Consider the following 25,961-nt stretch of genomic DNA (forward strand, 5'->3'; position numbering starts at 1 on the left):
TCCCTTCTCGGCTTCACTAAGTTGTCTGGGAACACAGGAAGTCAACCAGCTAAAAAGGTGAGACATGCCCAGCAGGCGTGGCTCAGTGGTTGAGTGTTGACCTATGAACTGGGAGGTCACAGTTCAATTTCCCCTCAGGGCACATGCCCTGGTTGTGGGATTGACCCCAAGTAGGGGGCATGCAAGAGGAAGCTGATGAACGATTCCTTCATTGATGTTTCTATCCCTTCCTCTCTGAAATCAACAAAAATCTATTTAAATTAACAATGTGAGGATTCCCTCTCGCCCCCCTGCTGCCCTTTCTCTGCAGGTTCCTCTGTGGCAGCCGCTGTGTATCTGCTGGAGGGGGGGTTTGCAGAGTGCTTCCTGGGATTTGGGAAACATGACAGGGAGTTTCCCCAAGGGTGGGCAAGGACAGGGAAGCTTTAAGCATCCATGTAAGGCCCTGCCCTAAGTCCTCCCCATGCCTCTTAGGAGCTGCCTCCCATTGGCAGAGTTCTTTGGAAGACTGAGTCCTGCTCCTGCATCGGAAGGCCACACAAAGATCCCATCAGGGAAGAATCCTGGGAATGGGGGAAGTCCAGGATCATTTTGGAATCTTCACGACTTCTTGACTTCTCCTCCTGACTAGTTTAATAAAGAGGTGAGTGGAGACAGGGATCCAGCCTCGTGTGTGTGTGTGTGTGTGTGTGTGTGTGTGTGTGTGTTGATGAAGGCCTGGCAGACTGCACTGTGCTGCCAACCTCCTGCCCCAGATCTACTCTTTCTGCTCTTCTCCGAGTCACGGGAGTGGGCCAGTCTTTCTACAATGCGTTGGACCACATCTCTTCCCAGCTCAAGACCCTTCAGTGACCCTGTCCCTTCCAGGAACTGCCCAAGACATAAAGCAAACTGGCCACTGCCATCCAAGGGTTCCCACTGAACTTCTGGCTACCCAAGCACATACCAGATTTGCACACCAGCAAATCCTTTGGCTGTCGTCTCATTCCTACTCAACCCCCGCGATCCAGATCAGGTCCCGCCTCATGTGTGAAGCCTTCCCTGGCCTGCTCCCTGAACATCAGGGTTTCACCTAATAGTTATCACATGATGATGGGTATTTATAGGAGTAATAGCCCCCAACCCTCAGCAAGCTCCCTCCTCAGCCACCTTCCTGATTCACAAGGTGGAGGGCCAAGAGGCCTCAGGCAAGAACCTAAAGCTGTCAGACATGGTAGACACTGGGAGACTTACAGGCAGCCAAGGTGAGATGTGGGACTAGAGGCCAGTGGGACTAGAGCAGCCAAGGAGGGAAGGTCAGTGAGCTAGTGATCCTGTGTGCCTGCTGGCCCCAGGACCTGCTGTACCAGTGGCTGGGGTCCTGGCCAATTATGAGAATGCCAAGGCATGCACCAGGAACCAGGGACAGGGACTGAAAGCCACATTCCTCTCCCCGCCCCTTTCCAGACTCATGTACTTCTCTCCTCTTGCCACAAAGTTGGGGGAGGCGGGGGCTGGAGCTCAAGCAGCCAAGGTGAGCCCTCCAGCCTCGCTGAGCCTTCTTGCTACCTCAGCTCCCAACCACCTAGGTTCTCTTCCAGGTGTCTGAGAGCAGCCTTGAGCAGTCCCAGATGCGGTTCAGGGCGTGTTTTCCAATCTTGGGCCAGGACCCTGCCCTTAACAAAGCCTCAGTAAATGGCAACTGTTACTGTTGAGGACAGAGATGGGGGAAAGTTATCTGAGGTACATGAAGAGCAATACCCTGTCTCAGGGCGCCTGGTGGTGGCACAGGCCAGGGCCATCCAGGACCTTGCTCCTCTGCAGGGTCACCCTGTTCTCTGGAACACTTTGTCACCCTCAAGGGAAGCCTTAGAGCAGCCAGATCCTGATCTGAGAAATTTAATGACAAATCTCCCAGACCTCCCATCCCAGCAAGATGCCTCCTTCCCCACCCACAGCAGCCACTGGCCAATGCCCACAACCCCCAGAGCAGACAAGCTCACGCCCCACCCATGCCAGGTGCTAGGTCCTGCCAATATGGGAGCATGGGTACCATACTTGTCCACAAGCAAGCAGAGCAGTCTGTTCAGAGGCTGGTTTTGTAACAGAGGCCTGCTTTCCCTTCCCAGTTTCAGGGCCCACCAGGCACACCCTCTACCAGGGGGCACTGTGGAGACCAGATCCTGGGGGAACAGGGAGCACCCCACAGCAAGCATCCTCAGCCATTTTCCAGAGCACCAGCAGATTCCATGGAAAGGTGCAAGACCCAGTACTTAGAATCCAGGGCCAGACAAGGAATGGACCACGTATGACAAATCCTCCATACCCATTTCTAAGTAGTAAAATGGAACTACCCCTTCCTGCCTCCCTCAGATACAAGAAAGTTCTAAGGAATCAGGCCCAACTCTAGGCTCTTTCAGACTGGAATGGAGAGGGATATAAATCCCACATTACCACTCTTAGGACTTCTCAGATACCTTTCCCTGCTGGGCAGGGTAAAGCCTAAAGTACAGGCTGGAGAGCCGGAGCACTGCTGGCAAAAGGTCTCAATCGCTAGCCAACACCTCCCTTGATTAAACACGGAAGGAGCTCAAGACACCCGTGTCAGAAGTTCTGGCTTCACCTGGCTAGCCCCACCCTGGCCTCCAGCAGGCCAAAGGCTCAACCTGGCTTCTGACTCAGCAGCCACTGGACCCAGCCCTCGTAAGTCAGCCATCCAGGGAAGGCAGCGAAAACAGCAAAAATAACTCTGAAGGAGAGAGTCACAGGGTAACCTGTGACTTGCCATCTCACAGCCCCCGTCGGGAAGGACTGAGCACAGGATTGAGGAGCCTCACTGCCCAGTCACCCACCAGGGTCAAGGCTACAGAAGAAAGTTCAGACATAAAGCACCTTCTGCTGGAGGGCCCCCTGCAGATATATCCTGGCTCAGGTGCCTCCTAAATAGCCAGTCTGGTACCAGCGGGGACACCACCTGTAGTGTGAGTGGAAATTGTCAGGAGAGACTTGGCCAGGTACGGAGGCCAGATGAGGGTGTGGGGCTGGTTGGAGGTAAGGTTTATTTTTATTTTTGTATATTTTGGTTTTTTTTTACAGAGAAGGGAGAGGGATAGTTAGAAACATCCATCAGCTGCCCTGCACACCCCCTACTGGTACATGCCCTTGACCAAAATCGAACCTGGGACCCTTCAGTTTGCAGGCTGATGCTCTATCCACTGAGCCAAACCAGTCAGGGTGATGTTTAAAAAAATTGTTAATCCTCACCAAGGATGTTTCCCATTGATGTCTAGAGTGGAAGGAAGGGGGAAGGTCTAGGCAAACATTGATGCAAGAGACACAGAGATTGGTTGCCTCCCACAGGCACCCCAACCAGGGCAAGGAACCAAGCCTGCAACCAAGGTGCATGCCTGTGTACATAATCAATCCCTGAACCCTTCAGTCTGAGCCAAATCTGCCAGGGCAGAGGTACAGAGAGAAGATTCTGCTCACTCTCCTAGCCAATGGCCCCCACAAGATCCCCTGGACCCCAATCCGGAAACAAACATCCTTTAATCAAGTGAGGCTTTTTATTGTTGTTTTTCTTCCTTTTTTTTTTTTTAATTAAGGGTCCCTTATGGTCCTGCTTCCATGAGTGGCCAAGACCACGTGGAAAGGGGGAGGGGAACCAGGCAGCATGGGGAAGGGTTATGTTCACAACATTCCATTTATACACAGAACTACACAGACAAGCACAGAGTCACTATTGCGGTTAGAAGTTGGCAGCATGGGAAAGGGGGGGAGGAACAGGTTGCAAGTAGGGGTGTCGTTAAAAAAAATACAGGCCCTCTCCAAAACTGGGGTGCCTGGGGTGGGGAGGACTTGGTCTGTTTCAACCCAAGAGGAATCAGAAGATGAAAAGCTGTTTGGGAAGGCCAGAACCGTCAGGGGTGGAGGGAGAAGGAAGGTCCAGGGGGTGGGGGGCTGTTTGGCAACTGGGTGAAGGGATTGCCCTCCCCCTGCTGGGATCCCTCCAGCCCCTCCGGTCTGGCAGAAGGGGGGCAGCCTGCAACCCCCCACAGGCAGGTGTGGGGCTGCCAGATGCTCCAGGCAGGGGCTGGAGAGGGCTCACAAAGGCTTGCCCTCCAGGGAGATGACAGCACTGCCCCCCAGCTTCTCCGCCAGAGTGCAGCAGTCCTTCACCTCCTCGTAGCAGTTTGCTTGTAGCTCATGCTTGATCCCTGTGGGGGAGACGGAAGGAGCCGATCAGAACAGAGGGAAGGGACAAGGTTACCTTCCAAACAGGTGGGAGAGAGGGGCCAGAGCCACCTCTGCTATGCCCAGGCACCCGCCCTGCAACCAGGATGAGCGGAAGCGCATGTGGCCCTTACCCGTAAGCTTCTTCTTGATGGCATCCTTGGAGCTGGCGTAGATCATTTTGCTCTTGAGAGGCGCAGACTCAGGGGCCCTGGAGGGAAATAAAAACTTGCAGCAAAGCCCGCTCCGAGTCTAGGAAGAGTCCTCAAGCTCTAGGTGACTTCCGGAAAATACCTGGGCTTGCCCCTAGCATTCAAGCTTTTACCAAGTTCCTCAGCCACAAGTGTTCTCCTTCCCCCAAGACCCACACCTCGGTTAATCAGGAGCCACAGATTCCAGTCCCGAGAAAGGCAGAGCTAGGACAGGGGACCGAGGTGCCTGCGCTGAGGAGCTCACCAGAAGATAAACACCAGGTCCTCCTTGCTCTCCTTGGTCTCATAGTTTGCATCATACAGAGCATAGTGGCAGTCTTTGTCCAGCAGCATCTTGACGAAGGTAGCGTAGGGGTCATCCACTGTCTGGCCCACATTACTGACCAGGATCTCCTTGCCCCCTTCTAGAATGATGTTCTTCTTGTCTTTGCTAAGGCAGAAGAGCACCACCTTCTTGCGCTTCTTCACCTCCTCTGGTGTGGAGGACTTACGTACCTTCATGTCGTTGAACACTTTGATGACTCCATCAGAGACAGCCACGCCAGAGGCCTGGGGTGGGAGAGACAAGTCACACACATCTCATAAGGAATATTTCTGGGACTCCCCCTGAAGTCCCTCCTTTGCTTCCTTAGGACTTCCGCCTGGATGCCAGGATAGTCCTCAGCATCCTCTTCCCAAAACAAGGGACCCTGTTTTCCCACGCAAGCCACTCTCAAAGAACCAGATGGGACACAACTCCAGGATGGCAGCCATGGAAGAGACTTCTGATCACCTGATTCAGCACCATCCTCCCCCGACACCTTCCAGGCTAACCCTTAAAGACCTGTGGGAGGCAGAGCCCTAGTTGAGACATTAGCACAGAATTAAGACTCCACAGCTGACTCGTTTCCTACTCACAGTACTCAATCTCAGCTTTTGGATAAAAGTGCTGATTCAGATGGACGGAGGGGACACAGACACTCCACAATGCTAGATGGGACACCAAATGTGCTCAACAGTTCTGCAGAGGTCACCAGAAGTGCTCAATACAGTTATTGCACAAGTTGCCCTCTTCTCTGCTGGGGTCTTCCTCAACCAGAGCAAAAATTACAACCCCTAATTCCGGCCCTACCGGCAACTCCCTGTCCTCTGGGAAGACATACAGGCTCAAAGGTCGGTGATCAAAGTAAACAGGCCAAGCTAAGCGCCCCCAAACGTCAAAGCCCTCCAAACTCCTAAGAGGGGTCGCGGTGGGGGGCACCCGGAAAGGGCTGTCCGCGGAGACATCGGCCTCGGCCCCGCCCGGAACTGCAGAGGAAGTGGACCACGTGACCGGCCGCTTCCGGAGTAGGCGGAGAAACGACATCAGCCAGGCTCGGCCTCCTTCGAGTAACCCCAAACCCAAAGGCAGCAGCACTTACAGGGTCTCCGCCCCAAAAACTCGCCCTTGCCGACCGGCATTTCAGCCCCGTAGGCAAGTTACAAGACCTTCTGTTCTCGCAGCCTGGGGCCGAGCACAGGGGACGGGAGGTTTCCGGGCGGTGCCCGCCTGGGTCACTTCCCTAAACCAGGCTCCACCCTCCGGGCCATCCGGGAAAGCCGACGGCCCCGCTCGTCCAGGGTTCTGGGCCGAGCGGCCAGCCCCGAGCGTGTGCGCACGCGCCAACCGCCAGCGCCGCTCCAGCCTCTGCGGGAGGATCCGGCGGCGAACGCGGCTCGCTGTGGGCTCGCTCGCCCCGAAGCAGGGCCGCGGCTGTGCGGGGTGCGCACAGGGAGCTCGGGCCAGCAATCCCCTCATCGCAGGCGCCCGCGCCCGGCCCCCGCGGCCCAGCCCCTCCGGGGCGTAGGCATCCCCACCACCTGCTCTGGGCAGACCCGCCGGCCTCGGGAGGGTGACGCGGAGACAGGAACAGCCCTAGGGTGGGGCGCGCGCGCCAAGACCGCTCGCGCGCTTTTTCCTCCGCCGCCCCCGGGAGGGGGGGGTTTGGGTGCCGCGTGCTCCCGTCGAGCGCGCGTCCCCGTGAGCCGACTCCCTCGGGCCCCGCCGCGGCGCGCGACACAGGCTGCTCCACGAGGGGCGGGCACGCGCGCCCGGACCCCTCCCCCACGGCCGGTGCCCGCGCGGGCGCACAGCGGGGTGGGGGAGGGGAAGGGAGCCCAGGGGGCGCGCGAGCGGCACCGAAGCCGGCCCTCCCCTGCGCCCACGGGCGCGCACGCGCACCCCAAGGCCGCCCGCCCCTCAGCGAGACCCTCATCCCGCTGGAGGAGTTGGGGGAGGGGGTGCCGATGTCGGCGCCCCTCACCCTCCCCCCCGTTACCTCCCGGGCGCGCAGAAGACCGATTCGCAGCCGCCTCCCCTTAAGCATCGTAGCCTAGCGCTCACCATGTTTCCGGAAGCTAAAGGAGATAGCAAGTAGAGCCTGGAAGGACGAGAGCCGCTGCAGCTGCTGCCGGGATCAGACTGAACGCGGCCTCTCCCGGCCCCTTCCGTTTAGTATGAACCGCACAATGAGGGGCGGGGCTGGCTTCCGGCGCTCCCTCTGCGGGCCGACGGGAAATGAAGTCCGAGGGTCCCGCGCCGTCCTCTGGCTCGCTGCGTTGCAGTCTTTTTCGTCTGCCGACCGCGTTGCATCCTGGGAAATGTAGTCCTGCGGGGGCGGGGCTATGGCACGGAGCGCACGCCTATTGGTCGAGTTTACCAGGAAACACTATGAGCGGAGAAAGATGTCCGCGCTTCTTAATAGACCCGAAAAAGAGCCCAGACTTTCCGGCTTTTGCGAAACGGTTTTTCTTAAGAACTATGTTGGCACTTTTAGGTTCGAAAACTTTGAGTGAGTTAGCATTTTCCTAAGTACCTATTCATTGGCCTGGAATCCAGCCCTCGAGCAAGGAGTATCGCAAGTATAAGGCGCCTTCAATCTAATAAACATTCATCGGGCACTCTCCATATGGTGCAAAGACAGTCTTGTCTCCTGAGAAGACACCATATACAACTTAAACAAAATAAGAGGGGAAAATAAGGGAAAGGCTACAAGGAAAATGTCATAAATAGCTTTGTTCTTCTTTTAAATGTGTGGCAAGTTCACGAGGCAATAAAGGGAGAAGGGCGGGGTTTTGTGCATTAAATTCAAGGATTATGCGCCTTTTGCTAGACAGCCAAAAGTGGGAATAGATATTAATAAATCTTGTTTTCATGTTAATAACCAGGAATTTGATTAAACCTACAAAACTTGAGACAAGCTCTGCAGGAACATAAGCGTCACAAAAAAAGGAAAGATTTTGTTGGCCTCGAACCATGTCCCCGGCCTCAGTGTGCAGGCAGAGAAAACAGGGTCGCGAACAGGCGAACCAGGACTACTGAACTCACAAGTGGAAGCCGGGTTTTCATTATCTGGGGGTCAGTGCCCCGAGTGGGGTTTCTCGCAGAGCATGCCGGGGGTTGTAGTCAGGGACTTCGAGCCGCACCGCCCACTACCCGCCGGTGAAGGCCACAGTTCGACCCCAGACTCTCGCTAGCGACCCAGCCTGAAGAAGCTGGCTCCACCTTTTTTAAGCCTTGGGAGTTTCCAAGAGCAACGGGGAGGGGAAGGGCGATATCGCAGTTACCCAGGAGACGCTCCCGCCCGCCCCAGCCGCGGGATGCCCTAGATGTCCTTATTAGGACAAGAGCCTGGAGGGGGCGGGACCAGCCCTAACGCTGGCTGGAGGCTCCTTATAAGGCAGCGTCGGGAGGGAGGCGGGAATTCTGAGTGGGCTGGAGGAGTGGGGTCGCGGCTGGGCGGAGTCTGGAGGGGAGGCCGACCGGAGCCAGTATCTCGTGACTTCCGGTACTGCTGCTGGGGGCTGCTCCAACTCCCCGGCCCGGACCCTGGTGCTCCCACTCGTGAATTTGCTAAACACTTAACACAAGAACATGGGGCCCCTTTGTGTAGATGCCATCTTAAACCCCACTGAGGGTCCAATGAATCGCTAAGACGTCAAAGTGTTTCCTTCCACCCACGTCTTGCTTCGTACCTGCTCCTCCAAATCCAACCACCTGCTGATCCCGGCCACCACCCCCGCCCCTGCCAGGGTGCCCAGCACTCCTCACTTGTTCCCCTTCTGCTTGCCCTCGCTCTGTCCCCCGCCCACCGTCCTCTGGCCTCCCCTGCGCGTCCTCGACGTCGCACCCCTCCCCTCCCCCATGGCCCTGGGGCGTTTCCTCGGCCCCGGCTCGGGACCACCCTTCCCTCAGAGGGTCCTTCAGCTCCTCCTGCCTTGCTTGTGCGTCCTTGTGTCCTGTACACCTTCCTAGACATCCCTATTGGAAACGTGCCTGCACCTGTTTGCCCCCCACCCCCACCTGCCTGCCTTCCCGAGCCCGGTTTCTCTCTCCGGCCTCCTCGCTGCGGAGAGGCCCAAACTGACAGCCTCGGGTTACCCGGCTAAGCGCCGCCCAGCCAGCCCTCCGGGCCACAGGGGGGCGCTGTCCCCCCGCCTGCACACAGGCCGCTCTAGGACCGGTAGTGGGACAAGGGCCGGGGTCAGGCTCCGGCCCGGGTGGGGCGCGTCCAAAAGGCTGAATGGGCTGGGGGGGGGGAGAGTGCGGGGAGTCTCTGCCGTGCAGGGAGGGGAGGGCCGCAGGAGGCTCTTCGCTCGTTAGTGACCCTCGTCGGACAGCGAGGCCCCGCCCTCGCCCATCTCAGCCAGGCGTTCGAATCCCGCCTCTGCAACGGGCGGCGCCCCCGCCCCACCGGCTAGAGGCGCCAAAGGACCCGTCTGGGGGCTCATGGCGGCGCCGGTCCGCTTGGGCCGGAAGCGCCCGCTGCCGGTTTGCCCCAACCCGCTCTTCGTCCGCTGGCTGACCGAGTGGCGGGACGAGGCGGCCAGCAGGGGGCGCCGCACACAATTCGTATTTCAAAAGGTGGGTCTCGGCGGGGCCTGATGGGGCAGGAGCTGGCGGAGCCTGACGCCCAGGCCCGCCCCGACCCGGTACCGTCCCCGTGCCCCGCCAGGCGCTGCGCTCGCTCCGGCGTTACCCGCTCCCCCTGCGCAGCGGCAAAGAAGCGAAGATCCTGCGGCATTTCGGGGACGGGCTGTGCCGGATGCTGGACCAGCGGCTGCGGCAGCACCGGTCTTCGGGCGGTGAGCGCGGGACGCAGGGGGCGGCGGGCCCTGAGCCTCCCACGGCGCAGCCTTCGCAGCCCCCTGGCATCCCTAACCCCCACTCCCGTCCAGGTCACTGCTGGTCGTTGGACTCGTGGCCGGCTCTCTCGGAACCGCATTGCTCTCAGCTACCATCCGAGCTGGCGGTGTCCCAAACCCTCCCACCTGCTGGGGTTCTGGATTCTGTGGGGCCTGGGGGTGACTCTCTTCTGCTCCCGCAGGTGATCATGCCCCAGATTCACCTGGAGCTGAGAATCCAGCCCCGGAATGGCCACCTGCCGAAGCCCCGGAGGCCCCCATGCCAGTGAGGATGGGGAAGGGGAGAGGGCAGCACTAGCACGGAAGTAAGAGGGGCAGATCTCCCCACCAGTGGTGCCCAGCCTTGGGCACATGAGTATCTTCCTGGTGCTTAGTTTTCTCACCTGCCGATGAGTATGTTGATTGATAGTAGAGTCAGTTGGGAGAGTTCCATGATCAGGCTGTTGAGGAGGCCACGCCCAGTGAATTGTGGGGGTTGGTGTTCCTGAGGTTTCTTTTCTTTTCTTTTTTAATATATTTAATCGATTTTGTACAAAGAGGAAGGGAGAGAGAGAGAGAGCCAGAAACATTGATGAGAGAGAGTCATCGATCAGCTGCCTCTTGCACACCCCCTACTGGGGTTATGCCGGCAACCAAGGTACATGCCCCTGACCGGAATCAAACCCGGGTCCCTTCAGTCCCCAAGCCGACGCTCTATCCACTGAGCCACACCGGTTTCGGCCCTGAGTTTTCTTGTGCGACCACCTCTGTCCTGCAGTGGGTGGTGGGACTGAGGCTGGACCAGGTCCACTACACCATCTCCCCACAGCCCTCCCCTGCCTCCCGTCCTCTGGCCTTTTTGACAGATGTGGGACCGGAGGGGCAGCTGAGGACTTGGCCAGGGCCGTGCTGAGAGGACCCCGGAACCTCGGCCCGGCCAGGCGTTCCGTCTACAGGGCATGGCTCTCTGGCTTTGTGATCAGAGCCCCTCTGTGCCTTTCAGGGTCCGTCCCAGCCCAAAGCGGGGCGCTCCGGCAGCTACTGGCCAGCCCGGCACTCGGGAGCGCGAGCAGTGCTGCTGCTGCTCCACCGCGAGCACCTGGTGAGGCCCGGCACCGGAGGGAACCGAGGAGCGGCGGGGGCCTGGGAGACACTGAGCCGCCTCTGGTTACTTTTCTGCCTTGGTTACAGGATCCCGGCGGCCACAGCTCCCTAACCAAGGAGGAGCTGCTGCAGAGGTGTGCCCGGGAGTTTCCTGGGGTGAGCACTGAGGGGGACGGGCCCAGTGGCTCTGGATCTGACCCTGGGCCCGCCAGAGGCTGCCCTTCCTGGGAGCAGTGGCCTCGGACCCCCGGCAGCACCAGGGCCCTCTAAGGTCTCCCTTCTGTGGACAGGTGGCCCCTGGGAGCCCTGGACCCTGGCCAGCCCTCCGCTCCCTCCTCCACAGGAACCTGGTCTGCAGGACACACCAGCCCGCCAGGTGGGTCAGCGACAGGCGGCGCGGGCCCGAGCGGTGGGAGGGGATCGTGTGTGGTGTTCTGGGTGGGGCCTGCAGTCGCCTAGCAGTCCCCAGGTCTCTCTCTCTTTTTTTTTTTTTTTTAATATATTTTATTGATTTTGTACAGAGAGGAAGGGAGAGAGACAGAGTTAGAAACATCGATGAGATAGAGTCATTGATCAGCTGCCTCCTGCACACCCCCTACCGGGGATGTGCCCGCAACCAAGGCACATGCCCTTGACCGGAATCGAACCCGGGTCCCTTCAGTCCCCAAGCCGATGCTCTATCCACCGAGCCAAACCGGTTTCGGCCCCAGGTCTCTTAATGTTGAAGTTGGGGGGGAGGGGTACCAGGAGAGTCTGAGAGACCAGCAGGGAGGGAGGGGGGTGCCAGGGTTATTAGTCGCGCTGATCTACACTCAAGCCTGCAGGAAGGCTCTGCTGAGAACACAGCATCTGACAGGTCTTAGGATCCAGAGGGTAGAGATGCAGGAAGGGCAGTCCGGGGAGGAGGGGACAATATAGACAAAGTTGGGAGGAGGGAAATCTGTCTGAGACACACTTATTGTAGACGTGACTTGGGAAATGGCCCTGGGCCGGGACCAGTTTGGCTCAGTGGATAGAACATCAGCCTGCGGACTGAAGGGTCCCAGGTTCGATTCCGGTCAAAGGCACATACGTTGGTTGCAGGCACATCCTCAGTAGGGAGTGAGGCAGCTGATTGATGTCTCTCTCTCATCGATGTTTCTAGCTCTCTATCCCTCTCACTTCCTCTCTGTAAAAAATCAATAAAACGTATTTAAGAAAAAGAAAACGGCCCTGGGCTGGTCCAGAGGAAGCTGGTCTGAGAACAGAGCCTGGGGTGTTGGGGTGGCAGCCACTGGCCTCGTTTGCGCGGCTGCCAAGGGGTGGGGAGGGCAGGGAGAGCCTGCCAGGTGTGAGTGAAGAAGGAGGTCTGTGTTTTCTCCTCCGCCCACAGGTACTCACTGACCCCGCAGGGCCTGGAGCTGGCCCAGAAGCTGGCAGCGGCAGAGGGCCTGGGCTCACTGAGTGTGCGCGCTGGGCTGGAGGAGCCCTCTGGGGAGGAGCCAGAGGTGCCAGGACCAGCCTCGGCCGAGCTGTGAGGAAGGGGGAGGGCCGGGGGGGGGGGGGGAAGCAGGAGGAGTCTCCGAAATGAGGCCCACACCCCACCCTGTCTCCATCACCTACAGCTGAGCTGTGGCTGCACCAGGTGCCCGGGGTTTGGAGGGAAACTGCCTTGGCACTGAGCTCTGCCTCACACCCCCCTCCTCCCTGCAGTGGCGCCAGGGAAGGCAGCGCCCAGCAGCCACCGCTGGAGCTGAGGCCTGGGGAGTACAGGGTGCTGTTGTGTGTGGATGTTGGCGAGGCCAAGGGGTGAGCGAGGTGGGGGAGGGAGGGAGGGGGTGCTGGGGGGAGGGAGGGAGGGGGTGGCTTGGGGGGAGTGAGGAGGAGAGGGTGGTACTTTGGAGAGTGAGGGAGGGTGGTTCTGGGGGGAGGGGAGGGGTGCTGGGGGGAGGGAGGGAGGGTGCTGGGGCTGGGGGGGGGGAGGGAGGGGTGGCTGGGGGGGGAGGAGTTGGGTGCGGGGTGGGGGGGGGTGGGGTGCTTGGGGGGGGAGGGAGGGAGGAGGAGGGAGAGGGAGGGGGACGAGGGGGGGGAGGGGCGGGGGTGCTGGATTACTACTTACTGGCCTGCCCAGACCCGCCTCCCACCTTCCCCCTCCAGGGCGGGGCACAGGCCTGAGCTGCTGCGCCAGCTGCAGCGGCTGCGCGTGGCCCACGTGGTGCGCAAGCTGCACGTCGGGGACTTCGTGTGGGTGGCACAGGAGACGCGGCCCAGGGACCCATGTAAGGGGTGGGCAGTGGGCGGTTGTCAGGCGGCGGGGTGGCTGTCAGGGGGGGCGGCTGTCAGGCAGGGCCTGCTGGGCGGGGGGCCTGAGCCAACGGGACCTTCTTGGCCTTCTCGGCAGCAAGACCCAGGGAACTCGTCCTGGACCACATTGTGGAGCGCAAGCGGCTGGACGACCTGTGCGGCAGCATCATCGACGGCCGCTTCCGGGAGCAGAAGGTTCTTCAGCCTCAGAGCCCACTCCCTGCCTGCCCGCCCCGGGGTTTCCTCAGCCACGGGGAAGCCCAGGTTCCCACAACTCCGGCCGTACCCCTTAGAGCTGCCCGGCCCTCCAGGGCACAGCGGGGGCACGGGGTGTCTGGCTGGGCGGAGGAGCACATTAAAGGCCCCTGGAGCGTCCAGTCCCTTCAGTCTGGCATCACGAGGCCCAAAGTTCCAGACGCCCAGGAGCCAGAACCGCTGTTTCTCGGTACTGGCTCCTGGGCTGATCCCACAGGAGACCACGGATGGGCTGAGGGAGGCTTGAAGAACGGGCATCATTAAAGATGGCGGACAGGCTCGCCATGCCAGAGTAGCAGCAGGAACAAAGGTGTGAGGTCACTCAGACAAGTGGACTAGGGAGGACAAGAAGATGATTGGGGATGCTGAGTGACATGGTGGCCCAGCATAGGGCATCCAGGCCTTACACCCTCCCCTCCCCTCCCCCTTCGCCCCCCTCGGCTTCCCCAGTTCCGGCTGAAACGCTGTGGCCTGGGGCGCCGGGTGTACCTGGTGGAGGAGCACGGCTCGGCGCACGGCCTCAGCCTTCCTGAGAGCACGCTGCTGCAGGCCGTCACCAACACACAGGTGAGCGGGCGGCGGGGCCTCGGGCTGGGGGGGCCCTGTGGGCTGTGGCCCGGCCCGGAGCCGCCTCCGTGTCCTCTCCCCAGGTCATCGACGGCTTTTTTGTGAAGCGCACGGCAGACATCAGGGAGTCGGCTGCCTACCTGGCCCTCCTGACGCGGGGCCTGGAGAGGCTGTACCAGGTGAGCAGGTGTGTGCGCCCTAGGACGGCTGGGCGAGTGAGATCCCCCTTTCTCCGGCGGCCCCTGGGGCCCAGGACCCGGCAAGGACTGGCTGGGGGGTTTCCCTAGAGCTCTGTCCTGGCCTCAGCCCCCTCTCCCCTCAGGGCCACACCCTATGCAGTCGCCCCTGGGGAACCTCAGGGGACCCCGAGTCAGGATCTGGGCCCACCCCGAATCCTCTCTGCTCACTCCTCACCTTCAATGACTTCAACGCGGGAGCCATCAAAAACAAGGTACTGCCCTGCCCACATCCTCCCTAACGTGGTGCGGCCCCGGCTGGCCCCTCACAGCCTCCCTGACCCCGGCCAGGCCCAGTCTGTGAGGGAGGTTTTCGCGCGGCAGCTGATGCAGGTCCGAGGCGTGAGCGGGGAGAAGGCGGCAGCCCTGGTGGACCAGTACAGCACCCCTGCCAGGTGGGCCTCCCCAGGGCCCCTTGGGGTCCCCCAGCATGGGTTTGCTCAGCCGTTGCTTTGTGGGGGGTTTGGTTGTGAGGGCTGCACAGGCCCCAAATGGACAGATTCGGCTGAGCCTGGGGGAGGCTGGATAGTGAGGAAGACCGTGCCGGCCAGGACCACACAGTATCTCAGGGGTCGGGGGAGCCCCCAAGAGGGATGTCTCATTCCACCTGGTGTGGCAGAGATGGCATCCTGGGGGTCCAGGGGTGGGGGAGGGACTGGGCCAAGAACTTGGAGCAGGAGGGGAGGGCGAGTGGGATGGAGCAGAGCCATGAATACCAGGCACAGGAAGTATGGAGGGTCCTGATGCCTAAAGCAGTGCAGCCCTCCTACCGGTCTCCCATGGCTTGGGCCAAGCTGCTCAGTGGGCCAGCAGTCAGTCACTGTCAAACGCTCCCCCCACCTCTAGCCTGCTGGCCGCCTATGATGCCTGTGCCACCCCCAAGGAGCGGGAGATGCTGCTGAGCACCGTCAAGTGTGGGCAGCTGCAGAGGTGAGGGGCAGACCCGGAGGGGATGGGGGAGGGAGGGGGCAGACCCAGAGGGGATGGAGGAGGCGGGGCAGACCCAGAAGGGATGGGGGAGAGAGGGGATGGGGGAGGCGGGGCAGACCCGGAAGGGATGGGGGAGAGAGGGGATGGGGGAGGCGGGGCAGACCCGGAAGGGATGGGGGAGAGAGGGGATGGGGGAGGCGGGGCAGACCCGGAAGGGATGGGGGAGAGAGGGGATGGGGGAGGCGGGGCAGACCCGGAGGGGATGGCTGGAGCGGGAGTCACTGTGGTCCAGGACCTGACCTCGCCTGCCCCTCTCATGCAGGAATCTGGGACCCGCTCTGAGCAGGACCTTGTCCCAGCTCTACTGCAGCTACAGCCCCCTGACCTGAGCTGGGCCCCGAGACAGACCCTGCACCCATATCGAGGCTGGCCAGCCTTTAACCAGCATCTCAGGGCTTCCACCGAGCCCGAGTGTGTGCAGCTGTGCTGTGCGGAGGGCAGGCCCAGGCCGTCAGATACGCGAGCAGCTGAGGATGGAGCTCGCGGGAGAGCACGGATCCTGGCAGGGAGTGGAGTCGGTGAGACACTGCAGCTTTGAATCTAGTTTATGTCATCAGACGATCCCCGATCAAACAAAACTCCCTCCGATAAAAGGTCCTGTCGCTTGGAAAAGAAACGTTTAAAAAGCACTAACAGTCAAAGCGCCTCATTTTATGGACTGGAAAGCTGAGTCCCAGGGCGCTATGAGGGTTTGTCCAATGGACAGTTTGAGGCCCAGGTAGGACTGAACCAGGGTCCCTGCACACCAGCCGCGGCCTGGAGCCTGCACCTCGGTCCTCCCTTTTCAGGATGACTCTGATACCCGCGGTATAGAGACCAATCCCAGCCTTGGGGACACAGCTCCCAACTCCTGCCAAAGGGGTCCCCTCAGCCTGAGCCAACCCCCACTGTAGGCGGACTTGACCGGCCTCCCACAAGCCTGGCCCCTTCCCCAGCCTGGGGTTCACTGCAGCATTGCCCGCCCCCTCAGCCACCAGGACTCCTTCTTTCTCCCTTTATTGCCTTCCTCCCTCTGCCCTTCACAACAGCATCTTCCCTTTTAGCAGAACGCGGTCCTCCCTGAGCCTCAGGCTCCTCGGCTACAGGGACTCCCCCTCCGACAGCTGTCCCCTCCTCAGAAGGCGTAGGCCCCCACGAAGACGGTGAGCCTCAGCACCGAGCTGGCCCGGTAGCTCATGAGGGAGTTCATGGTTACCATCTCGAGGTCCAGCACGTACTCCCGGGGGCCCGTCACGGGCCGGGCGAGGACCAGCATGGCGCTGACGTTGTTGATTTGCTGCAGGGCACAGTGGGTGGGGGGCACGGAGATTGTATCAGCCTTCGTGCCAGGACCCTCGGCCAGCATCCCCTCCCTGCCCCGTGTTTTGCACCCACAACCAGCTGTCTGTGAGGCAGAGGGAGCCCCGGCCAGGCTGTGGTCCCAGGCTGTCCTCTGGCGCCATGACACCCTGACGTGTCATCCCCTGTACCCTGGCTCCTGCCCTCAGAACTCTGTCACGTGCTCTTCCCGTTTCAGAAAGAACAAGGGCTGAAAGCAGACAAACCTGTGCGCCCTCACTATTCACACCTGGAACCCCCTCCTAACCGCTCCCCCAGCAGAGCTGATTCTCTGACCCAAGGCCACTACGCCCCCCCCCCCCCCCCATCTCTCAGGCCCAGCTCCCTGCTGTCCTTCCTGGGCTCTGCCTGGAACCCGGAGGTCCTCTCCTGTCCGTCACTTGTTCTGAGGGCGAAGGAACTGGGGCCAGATACGGAAACGCAAGCCCAGTGTGTCCTTGAAGTACATTTAACAATCTGGTTTGTCCCAAGGGAGTTTCCACACCCCCTACCTTTCTACAGAAAGCCCGCCTCCCGGGGTGGGGCCTTGAGAAGGGGCGGGGCCTGGTGCCATAACCCAATCTCCCATTTAGGGTTTTCCGGAATTTGATTTTGGATGATGCGTGTCACTGGAGGGAGGGGAGGGGGAAGGCTTACCCTGATGTAGAAGTCCCCCTGCGAGTTCCCAGCGCGGATCTGGAAGGCGTTGTAGGCGCCGGGGTAGACGGAGGTCGCCTGGATCTGGAACACGTCGGCGGGCACGCTCCGCTCCGAGGTGATGCTCATGTAGCGGTGCACGATGGAGGAGGGCTGCTCGCGGCACAGCGGGTTGGAGGCCGGGCAGAGGCAGCGACTGGAGCCCAGGGGAAGGGGACACGAATGAGGTCCTGGCCCACCCCCAAAATGAGTGCGCATGGTGGGCATAAAGGACTACAACTCCCATCAGCCCCCGGGGCACCGGCCAGCCCTGATAGAGGCCAGCCGGCTGCAGAGCCCGATGGGGGTTGTCCTGGGTGGAGGGGTGGCCTGAGGTGACTCACTTGTCGGACACCTGCACGTAGGGCTCCACGCAGCGGTTGGTGTCCACGCAGCGGTAGCCCCCATAGAAGTTGACACAGGTTTGGGCCTCAGAGCACTGGTGTGCACCGGACTCACACTCGTCAACGTCTGTGCCAGGGGAGAGGGGCTGGAACCTGGACATCAGGCCACTAACCCCCGACACCACCCAGCCCGCTCCCCCCGGGCAGCCCGTACCTTGGCAGAGGCGCGTGGCCAGCAGCTGGTAGCCCTGCGGGCAGTGGCAGGAGAAGCGGCCTGGCTCGTTGACGCAGCGGTACTGGCAGAGGTAGCTGGAGTAGCTGCACTCATCGATATCTGCGGAGGGTGAGCTCTGGGTCAAGGGCAGTTCTCTCATCAGTCCCACAAACGTTCAGCGAGAGCCCAGCCCCAGCCCCACGTCAGGTCCCGTGCGGGAAGACGGAGGGGGGTGAGACAGCCATGCAAGCACCGCAGGGGCACGAGGAATTCCAAGGAAGGTCTGCCAGACTGCCCAGCTCATGGACTAAAAGAAGAAACAAAATGAAAGCACTAGGCTTGGTTTTATTCCTACTGAGTTTTGGAAACCTCCATTTCCCTGTCAATAAAATGAGTAAGTTAGACCAGCTGAGCCTGGGAGGCCCAGTCGGCTCTGGTTCTCAGTAACTTGCCCAATTCCTGCAATCCACGACCAGCCCAGGCACCTGCCACTGCGTCTGCACAGCAGGAGCCGGGCTTTCCACGTGGGATTCCCTCTCGCTGCCTCGCCCGAGCCAGTACCCATGGGGCCCCACGGGCAGCAAAGCATTCTATAAACGGTATGTGGCCAGCTGACATGGAAGAAGTCTGGGTGGAGACCTGGCCCTTTCATGCTTACTCTTCTCGTCAGCCTCTCAACAAGCCTTGGGGGAGACAGTGTCTTCATTTTGCAGAGAAAGGAAACAAGTTATACGTACACCTCATAGGATTGCTAGCAGGATTAAATAAAGTCGAGTGTATGAAGGAAGTGCCTGCCCAGGGAAAGTTCTGGATAAATAGCATTCACTTTGCAGTGCTGCCGCTGGGGACTGGACGAAGCCTGAGTGTGGTCATTTCCCCACTTAGTTCTGAGACCACCCATCTTACAGCTGCACGACTGGGTTGAGAGAGAAGAGTGACTTGTCATAATCCTTGGTTCAAATGAGGTCCGCCTGCTTACAAGGAGGAGGCCACCTACACCCTTGCTCAGTCTGCCCACTGGCCTGACTGCTCCCTCTGTGCCTTCCCTACCAGCTGGGGGCCGTGGTGGGCAGGTCTGAGGAGCCCTGCAATGCAACCAGCTGGGGGTGCGCCATGAGCGGGACATGGAGGCACCAGACGGAGGACCGGGTGGCAGGAGGCAGGATGGCGCAGGGGGCAGGGGAGGAACACGAGGGCGGAGCTCACCGCTGCAGGAGAAGCCATCCCGGTGCAGCTCGTAGCCCTGGTGGCAGCGACACAGGAAGGTCCCGTAGGAGTTGAAACATCGCTGCTCACACGGAGCCCCCATGTCACACTCATTCACGTCTGGGGGTGCCAGGAAGAAAGGAGTGAAAACCAAGGAGCAGCCCAGAGCCCCCATTTCACCCGCTCCCCTGGGCCGGTCAGGAAGGGGCGAGCTTCCACCCGCATCACCCCGCCCGGGGCCCGGAGCCTGGCCCGGCCCAGCCTCACCCACACAGGAGCGGTTGTTGGGCCCCAGCTGGAAGCCGGGCTCGCACTGGCAGCGGAAGGAGCCGGGCAGGTTCACGCAGCGGTGCTGGCAGTAGCGGTAGCGGCACTCGTCTATGTCTGGGGTGGAGGGCGGGGGGCAGAGGTCAGGTGGCGCTCAAGCTGGCAGGGAGGGTAAGTCTCGCCACCCACAGTCTTGTGTGTGGGGGCTGGGCTGGGCCCAGATCAGGCAGGACTCATACACCTGTGCTGTCTGGTGAGAGAGGCGGCAGGGCCTGGGGTGAAGCCTGGAGGTGGGCTGGGCTGGGCAGAGAGCCGGGCCAGGGGCACAGAGCAGAGACTAGCAAGGCCGCCCCAGACTCACCCACACATTCAACCCCAATCTTGCGGTAGCCATCGGGGCAGGTGCACTGGTAGGAGCCGGGCAGGTTGTGGCAGTCCTGGCTGGGGCGGCAGTCGTGCAGGGCCTGGGCGCACTCGTCCACGTCTGCGGGAGACACCACTCAGCCCCCGCACCTCCTTCGGAGGACACACAGGCCAGGAGCCACTCACACGGCACGTGGGTGATGTGCCCCGAAACTGGAGCACGTGGACTAGACCCTCCCAACAGCACAGAACACAGCCCCCCAGCCTGGCAGCCAGCGGGAAGGGCAGCCGGGCCTGGGGGAGCCCACGCCAGGGAAGCGCAGGAAGCAGGCCCTGTGCCTGCTCCTCCGAGCGCTGATTCCGCCTTCCTCCCCGGCCATGGTGCCCGGGGGGGGGGGGGGGGGGGGGGCCGGTTCGGAAAGGGGTGAGGGGACAGCGGCTGCAGCAGTGGCGGGGAGGGTCCCGCAGGCTGGCCAGGGCAGTGGGACCGGAGCTGGGGCGTCTGGGGCGGACCGCACACGAAGTGAGGGTCTGGGGGAGGGCCCAGGTGTGGTTCCAGTGACGGAGGCGGCTTCTGAGCAGGGAGGAACAGGTCTGAGTCTGTAAGACACCTGGTAGGAGGCCTGGCAGCCTCAGGGCCAGGGCGACTCTTACCCACACAGCTCTCCTGCTCATCGGGCTCGTAGCCTGGCGGGCAGGGGTTGGGGTGCTGGGCGGGGGGCACTGGCGGCGGCGGCCCCTCGCTGTGCAGGTCGTTGATGACGGCGGCCGAGCGGGGCAGGCACAAGTAGCCCCCGTAGTGGTTGATGCACTTCATCTCCCCCTTGCAGGCCTCGGGGATGGTCAGGCACTCGTTGACGTCTGTGGAGAGGGGCCTGCTGGGCACGGCGTCTCCCGGGCTGCCCGTGGGGGGGGGGGGGGGCAGCAGCCCGTGTGGCCTTCTCTGAGCTGTGATCCCGGCAGGGCTTCCCTCTCTGCTCAACACGCTAAGCTGCCTGCCCAGGACCCTCCCCGGCCGGCCAGGGCTGCTGCTGGGGTGGCTGTGCCCAGTCACCTCCTTCTCTTGTCCCTGAGAGTCTCTGTCCCTCCCAGAAGCTCTGGCCCTGGCTCAGCCCGAGAGAGATGAGCAGGCCTGCTGGCCCTCCTGCAGACACTGCCCTGCCCTCGGGGGTGGTGTGCCCCTGAGGAGTGCTCCCAGGAGGTGCCCCCAGGGCAATGCCTGTGGCTCTCCGGGAGAGGTGGGGGCAGGGTGCCCCGGTTTCCCCGAGGAGGAGGGGCCTGGATGGCTTCCCCGCCCCTGGCTGAGCTGGCCCCAAAGACCCAGAGCTGGCCCCGCAGGGCAGGGCAGAGCGGGCACAGGACTGGCCACTGGCCTCCTGGGCAGCTCCTGGAGCTGCAGCTGCGAACCCTCTCCCGGCTCCTGGGGGTCCCCCAGGCACACTCACCCCGGCAGTGCTGGCTGTCAGGGTCCCACTCATAGCCGTCTGTGCATTCCTACAAGGGACCAGCGGTGGCCAGTGTTCACCCCTGTCCCCCCCCCCCGCTGCCCAGGCCAAGGTCAGGGTCCTTAGCCTCCCTCCCGGGACTGCTCCACACAATGGCTCCGGCTGCTCCCCCAACGGGAGGGGAGGACCTTCCCCACAGCAGCCCCCGGGCCCCTGACCCGAGGCCCTGCCCCTCCCATCCCAGGCCCGCGGCCCCGCGGTCCCCACCGTGTAGCTGTCGGGCTCCTCCGAGTCCTGGGGAGACGCTGCCCCCAGGAGCAGCAGCAGCAGCGCCCAGAGCAGCAGCGAGCCGGGGAGGCAGGAGGCGAAGGGCAGCATCCTGGGCGGAGGGGGCCGGGGTCAGCGCCTCGGCCGCGGCGCCTCCCGCTCGGCCGGCCCTGAGGACCCGGCTCCGGGGGAGGAGGGACTCCTCCCGCCGCGGCCCCGCCGCCGGCCGCCCCGCCCCCGCCGCCCCGGGGCCGCGGGCGGAGGAGCGGGCCTGGCGCTCCGGGGCCGCGGGCCGGACTGGGCTCCGGCCTCCCCCGCCCCCGCCACTCACTTGGCCCGCGACGCCCCCGCGGCCCGGCTCCGGCGGCTCCGGCGGCTCCGGCGGCTGCGGGCGGACGGACGGGCCGACGCGCAGCTCCCTGGACGCGCGGCCCCAGGAAGCGCCCCCCGCCCGCCCGCCCGCCCGCCGGCGCGGCCCACCCGCCGGCGCGGCCCACCCCGGCGCTCCGCCCGCCGCCCGCCCGGATTCCTGAGCCCGCGCCAGGGGGAGGGGACCGACCCCCGCTCCCGCCCTGGGCGGCGCACCCCCGCCCGGTCCCCGCGGCGCCGCCCGAGCCGCCCGGGCTCGAGGCCAAGCGTGCTCCCCGGGGAGGCCCGGGCCCTGATCCCGGCCCCGGCTCCAGTGTTTGGGATTGAAGTCCCCGGGCCTCAGTGTGTGCACCCCGAATGACACCCTGCGCACCCACCTCCCTAACCCCCCCCGGAATCCCACCCTGGGCACCCACCTCCCTAACCCGCCCCCGAATGGCACCCTGGGCACCCACCCTCCCTAACCCGCCCTGAATGGCACCCTGGGCACCCACCCCCCTAACCCGCCCCCAAATCCCACCCTGGGCACCCACCTCCCTAACCCGCCCCCGAATGGCACCCTGGGCACCCACCCCCCTAACCCGCCCCGGAATCCCACCCTGGGCACCCACCCCCCTAACCCGCCCCGGAATCCCACCCTGGGCACCCACCCCCCTAACCCGCCCCGGAATCCCACCCTGGGCACCCACCCCCCTAACCCGCCCCGGAATCCCACCCTGGGCACCCACCCACGCCTTCAGGCCGGGTCCCCAGACTCCGCGCCTCCCAGGGGGCCATCCTGGGCACCCAACCTAACCCATACTGGGACCACCGGGGCCTCCATCGGGACGCTCCCAGTTTCACTCTGCGCCCGGGCAACACCAGACTTCCTCCGGGCCCCGAACTCGGGCCCGGAGCTGCTCCTCCGGGCTCCCCGCCATGCGGGGCTGTCGGGCGGGGGCGCAGCTCCTCTGGCCCGGAATGAATGGAAGCCCCCGGGAAGCGGGCAGGACTGACGGGCGAGCCAGACGCCAGGGCCCGGCGCCAGCGCCTCCCGCCCTCCGCCCTCCGCCCTCCGCGCTCCGCGGACCCGGCTTTCCGCCCCCTCCGCCCCCCCAGCGGAGGGAGCGCCCGGGGGCGGGGCCTGGGCGGGGCCGGCTCCCAGGAAGGGGCGGGGCCTCCGGCCCACGTCCCGGGGCGGAGCCAGACGGGAAAGGCCGCGTGTCCCGGGAGCCCCCGCCTCGCGGCGCACCACGTGCGGGACCGCGGCGCCCGCCCTTCCCTTCCCGTCTCCCCGGTCCTCACGATCTCCACGCACGCAGCCCGGCCCCGGAGGGCAGGCCCGGGAGGGGCGGTGCCGGGAAGGGTCCCGAGGTGAGCCCTGGCTTCAGGGCGAACTGGAGAGTGTCTCCCCACCCCACATCCTTCCCAGCTGCTTGGGTGTGGAGGCTAAAAATAATAGCCGTTCAAAACCAAAAGACAGGCACTAACAAGTGCTGATGAGCACATGGGGAAATTGGAGCCCTCAGACAGTGTGGGCGGGAATGTCAGTTGCGGCGCCCCTTTGGAAAAATTATGGCAGATCCTCAAAATGTTACATGACCCAGCAATTTCACTCCTAGGAAATATACCCGGGGGGACGGAAACGTGTCCACACAAAAAAATCCGTACACCTTGAATAGCAACATTGTTCATAAGAACTAAAACGTAGAAACAGTTTAATTTCTGTCGACTTACAAATGGATAAGCAAAATGTATATGAATGGATTAAAAAAAATGATAGAATATTACTCAGCCATAAAAAGGAATAAAAAAAACTAATATGTGCTACTGCATGGACGAACCCTGAAAGTATTATACTAGGAGAAAGAAGCCAGGCACGGAAGGCCTCATGTTCTGTAGGTAAGGTGACCAGACGTGCCACGGGACGCGGGACAAATTGTTAAAAATCGGGACTGTCCTGCCAAAAGCGGACGTCTGGTCACCGTATCCCTAGATGTGACAGCCAGAATAGGCAACCGGAGAGACAAACTAGATCAGTGTTTGCCAGGGGAGAACGGAGCAGGGAGCGACTGCTAACAGTCATGGGGTTTCTTTCAGGATGATGAGAATGCTCTGAAATGAGATAGTGGTGTTGACCACAATTATATAGAGACACTAAAAGCCACTGAATTGTATAATTTACAAGGGTAAATGTTATGGTATGTGAATTACATATTTCAATAGGACCATTATTTAAAAAATAGTAAAAGTTACAGCTGGATTATCAAGATCTAACCATTCCAAGTGTCAACGTGTACCCTCCTGCCCAGCCAGGGAAGGGGTGGTGAGAGGCTAAGGTTTGTCCAGGCTCAGCCAAAGCTAAGGACGGGATTTGAACACAAGTCCTTCTGACTCCACGACTCTGGGCTCAAACAGGACATAAAAACAGCAAACCCAGAGAGAAAACAAACACGGCTCTGGCTCCGTGCCCCACAGCACAGCATTCGGGACCCACCGTCAGAAGGAGCTGTCACTGCCACTTAGAGATGAGGAACGGAGGTCTGGAGGGGAATGGCTGGCTGCACAGCTGACCTCTCGAACTTGGACCCACGCCTCCAGCTGCACTATCAGGCCTGAGTGCACTTGCCACTCACAGCTGTCTCCTGACCTCTGTGACCCTAGTAACTTCCCGCCTTCAGTCCTTCTGCGCTGGGGCACAAGCCTCCTCTGGGTTCATGTCAGCAGTTCCTGCCCGGCGGTGCGCCCTTGAGACCCGGGGCCCCTGGGTGCCAGCCAGGAGCTGCGGGATGAGTGCAAGTGAGTGAGTGAGCGGGGACGTTCATTCATCCATCCACTCATTCAATAAATGTGCCCTGTGCGGCCACCATTGACCAGGCTCTGTGTCAGGTGCCAGGGACACAGCACCAATCAAAAACGACTAAAATCTCCTGGCATCGCGGGACTCACAATCAATGGAGGGAAGAAGTGGGTCAATGAGGAAGGCCACCCAGCTCCACTCCCCGTCTCTCCTCCCCCAAGTTTCCACAACCCCTACCACCACAGAGACAGATTTTATGACACCCCCTTTTATGCCCACACTGGGACCCCTAGCTCTGAGGCTGACACATGGGGCCTTAGTCATAGGTCACACACAATCCAAGACTAGCGTGGGGCGTATGACTGGGGTCTACAGCCACGCAGCCAGGGGCCCCTCTGCGGATGGGCTGTCTCCTGAATTTGGATAAAGACAGCATGGCTTTTCCCCCAATAGGGCAGTCCCATGGCTAACTGCCCGGGGTGGGAGTGAGGGTGGTGCAGCAACAGGGGGCAGCTTTCTCATGAATGAAAAACTGAGGAATGCCAAGGCCAGAGCCCAGCCCCCTCCCCCATCATTATAAATCCCCAGAAACTGGCTCTCCCCCCGCCTCTGGTCTTGGGCATTGGTTTCCATTCTGGGGGCCTGGTTTCCTGCCTGGAGGCTCAGAGGGCGAGCCCCCGCCTAACACCCCTTCGAACAGAGACCGCAGTGACAGGTGTCAACACCCTCCCCCGCACCCGACTTCACCGGCCTTGGCCTCGCCGTCTGAGGTGCCAGCCCTCTCTCTGCTCCCACATCCCCAAGCAGACTGCGACAGGAATGGAGGACTAGAGGCGGCAGGAGCTGCTACTTGCTGTCCCTGGACATGCTCCTGCCACTGGCATTTCCTGTTTAAAACCCATGGGAACAACATGACAACAAATTGTTCAGTCAGTAACACCCGCCAAGCCTGCTCCGTGGCCAGCCGCATCCCGGGCACCGTGGACTCATGGCCTCGGAACCCTCTGAGCGACCGGAAGGAAGATGCAGGCGGGCTCAGGCACAGCAGGGCTCAGGGGCTCAGGGGCTGTGGTTACATCAGAGGGTGAGAGCAGGGAGGGCTTCTTGGAGGCGACCCTGGAGCTAAGCTTTGTAGGATGAGCAAGTGTTTTCCCAGGGGCCACTGACCACCCTCTCCCCACACACCCAGTTGTCAGGGCCCGTGGCTCCCATAGTCCTGGGTTTACCCTTCACAGTGCTGATGGCTTTGTCACTGCCCTCTTAGGACCTGTCTCCTTAAGGACAGATCCGTTTAAGGATTGCCCAAAACAGGGTGGACTGAGCGCCTCTGCTGAATAAGGAAAAAGGGTGCCCTCGCTGGTTTGGCTCAGGGTCCTGGGTTCGATTCTGATGAAGGGCACTTGCCTGGGTTGCGGGCTCAACCCCCAGGAGGGAGCATGGGGAGGTGGCCGATCAATGATTCTCTCATCGTTGATGTTTCTCTCTGTGTGTCCCTTCCTCTCTAAAAATCAATAAAAATATATTTTAAAAAATTAAAAAAGAGCCGAAACTGGTTTGGCTCAGTGGGTAGAGTGTTGGCCTGCGGACTGAAGGGTCCCAGGTTTGATTCCGGTCAAGGGTATGTACCTTGGTTGTGGGCACATCCCCAGTGGGGAGTGTGCAGGAGGCAGCTGATCGATGTTTCTATCTCTCT

At 61.6% G+C, this 25,961-nt stretch overlaps 3 protein-coding genes and 1 long non-coding RNA gene across 11 annotated transcripts; 1 reads left to right on the forward strand and 3 right to left on the reverse strand.

Annotated features, from left to right (window-relative positions):
* Positions 1–25,647, reverse strand: LOC118706916. The gene is made up of 3 exons (XR_004984147.2): positions 23,851–25,647; positions 2,122–2,131; positions 1–1,447 (listed from the first exon to the last, which is right to left on the reverse strand). It is a non-coding gene; the product is annotated as an uncharacterized LOC118706916 (long non-coding RNA).
* On the reverse strand, positions 3,524–6,944 carry CFL1 (cofilin 1). The gene is made up of 4 exons (XM_036416597.2): positions 6,787–6,944; positions 4,669–4,973; positions 4,347–4,423; positions 3,524–4,196 (listed from the first exon to the last, which is right to left on the reverse strand). Exons 1-4 carry the CDS (start codon positions 6,787–6,789, stop codon positions 4,084–4,086), a joined length of 498 nt encoding a protein of 165 aa, XP_036272490.1. The 5' UTR covers positions 6,790–6,944; the 3' UTR covers positions 3,524–4,083.
* MUS81 (MUS81 structure-specific endonuclease subunit) lies at positions 8,950–15,400 on the forward strand. 5 transcript variants are annotated; one of them, XM_045573754.1, is made up of 16 exons: positions 8,957–9,306; positions 9,398–9,527; positions 9,770–9,852; positions 10,570–10,668; positions 10,758–10,826; positions 10,961–11,046; positions 12,043–12,183; positions 12,363–12,458; positions 12,807–12,928; positions 13,051–13,148; positions 13,659–13,775; positions 13,859–13,954; positions 14,098–14,226; positions 14,336–14,406; positions 14,858–14,941; positions 15,264–15,400. In XM_045573754.1, the coding sequence occupies exons 1-16, from the start codon at positions 9,172–9,174 to the stop codon at positions 15,328–15,330; spliced, it is 1,623 nt and encodes a 540-aa protein (XP_045429710.1). In that variant the 5' UTR covers positions 8,957–9,171; the 3' UTR covers positions 15,331–15,400. The 5 variants fall into 5 exon arrangements, 3 of the variants coding, with proteins under 3 accessions (XP_045429711.1, XP_045429710.1, XP_036272435.1); XM_036416542.2 differs by having other exon boundaries at positions 8,958–9,306; positions 14,303–14,406; XR_006740180.1 differs by lacking the exon at positions 15,264–15,400 and having other exon boundaries at positions 8,954–9,306; positions 13,859–13,962; positions 14,858–14,925.
* EFEMP2 (EGF containing fibulin extracellular matrix protein 2) lies at positions 15,600–22,502 on the reverse strand. 4 transcript variants are annotated; one of them, XM_036416559.2, is made up of 11 exons: positions 21,452–21,601; positions 21,121–21,232; positions 20,854–20,902; positions 20,063–20,269; positions 19,407–19,529; positions 19,046–19,162; positions 18,779–18,898; positions 17,573–17,692; positions 17,359–17,485; positions 16,976–17,171; positions 15,600–16,277 (listed from the first exon to the last, which is right to left on the reverse strand). In XM_036416559.2, exons 2-11 carry the CDS (start codon positions 21,229–21,231, stop codon positions 16,116–16,118), a joined length of 1,332 nt encoding a protein of 443 aa, XP_036272452.1. In that variant the 5' UTR covers position 21,232; positions 21,452–21,601; the 3' UTR covers positions 15,600–16,115. The 4 variants fall into 4 exon arrangements, with proteins under 4 accessions (XP_036272452.1, XP_045429717.1, XP_045429718.1 ...); XM_045573761.1 differs by having other exon boundaries at positions 21,121–21,236; positions 21,475–21,583; XM_045573762.1 differs by lacking the exons at positions 20,854–20,902; positions 21,452–21,601 and adding an exon at positions 22,292–22,502.
* Positions 25,648–25,961: the final 314 nt, after the last annotated feature.

Source organism: Pipistrellus kuhlii, unplaced genomic scaffold, assembly GCF_014108245.1.
Source record: "Pipistrellus kuhlii isolate mPipKuh1 unplaced genomic scaffold, mPipKuh1.p scaffold_m20_p_56, whole genome shotgun sequence".
In the NCBI taxonomy this organism is placed as follows: Eukaryota; Metazoa; Chordata; class Mammalia; order Chiroptera; family Vespertilionidae; genus Pipistrellus; species Pipistrellus kuhlii.

Coding starts and splice junctions, on each gene's coding strand:
- MUS81 (XM_036416542.2), top strand. CDS start 9,172: ATGGCGGCGCCGGTCCGCTTGGGCCGGAAGCGCCCGCTGCCGGTTTGC. Junction 9,528..9,769: donor GCAGCACCGGTCTTCGGGCG/GTGAGCGCGGGA, acceptor CTGCTCCCGCAG/GTGATCATGCCCCAGATTCA. Junction 12,184..12,362: donor GGACCAGCCTCGGCCGAGCT/GTGAGGAAGGGG, acceptor TCCTCCCTGCAG/TGGCGCCAGGGAAGGCAGCG.
- CFL1 (XM_036416597.2), bottom strand. Junction 4,424..4,668: donor GACCTGGTGTTTATCTTCTG/GTGAGCTCCTCA, acceptor ATTTCCCTCCAG/GGCCCCTGAGTCTGCGCCTC. Junction 4,197..4,346: donor CATCAAGAAGAAGCTTACGG/GTAAGGGCCACA, acceptor TCTCCCCCACAG/GGATCAAGCATGAGCTACAA.
- EFEMP2 (XM_036416559.2), bottom strand. CDS start 21,231: ATGCTGCCCTTCGCCTCCTGCCTCCCCGGCTCGCTGCTGCTCTGGGCG. Junction 20,903..21,120: donor AGGAGCCCGACAGCTACACG/GTGGGGACCGCG, acceptor GGTCCCTTGTAG/GAATGCACAGACGGCTATGA. Junction 17,486..17,572: donor GGCCACGCGCCTCTGCCAAG/GTACGGGCTGCC, acceptor CCCCTGGCACAG/ACGTTGACGAGTGTGAGTCC.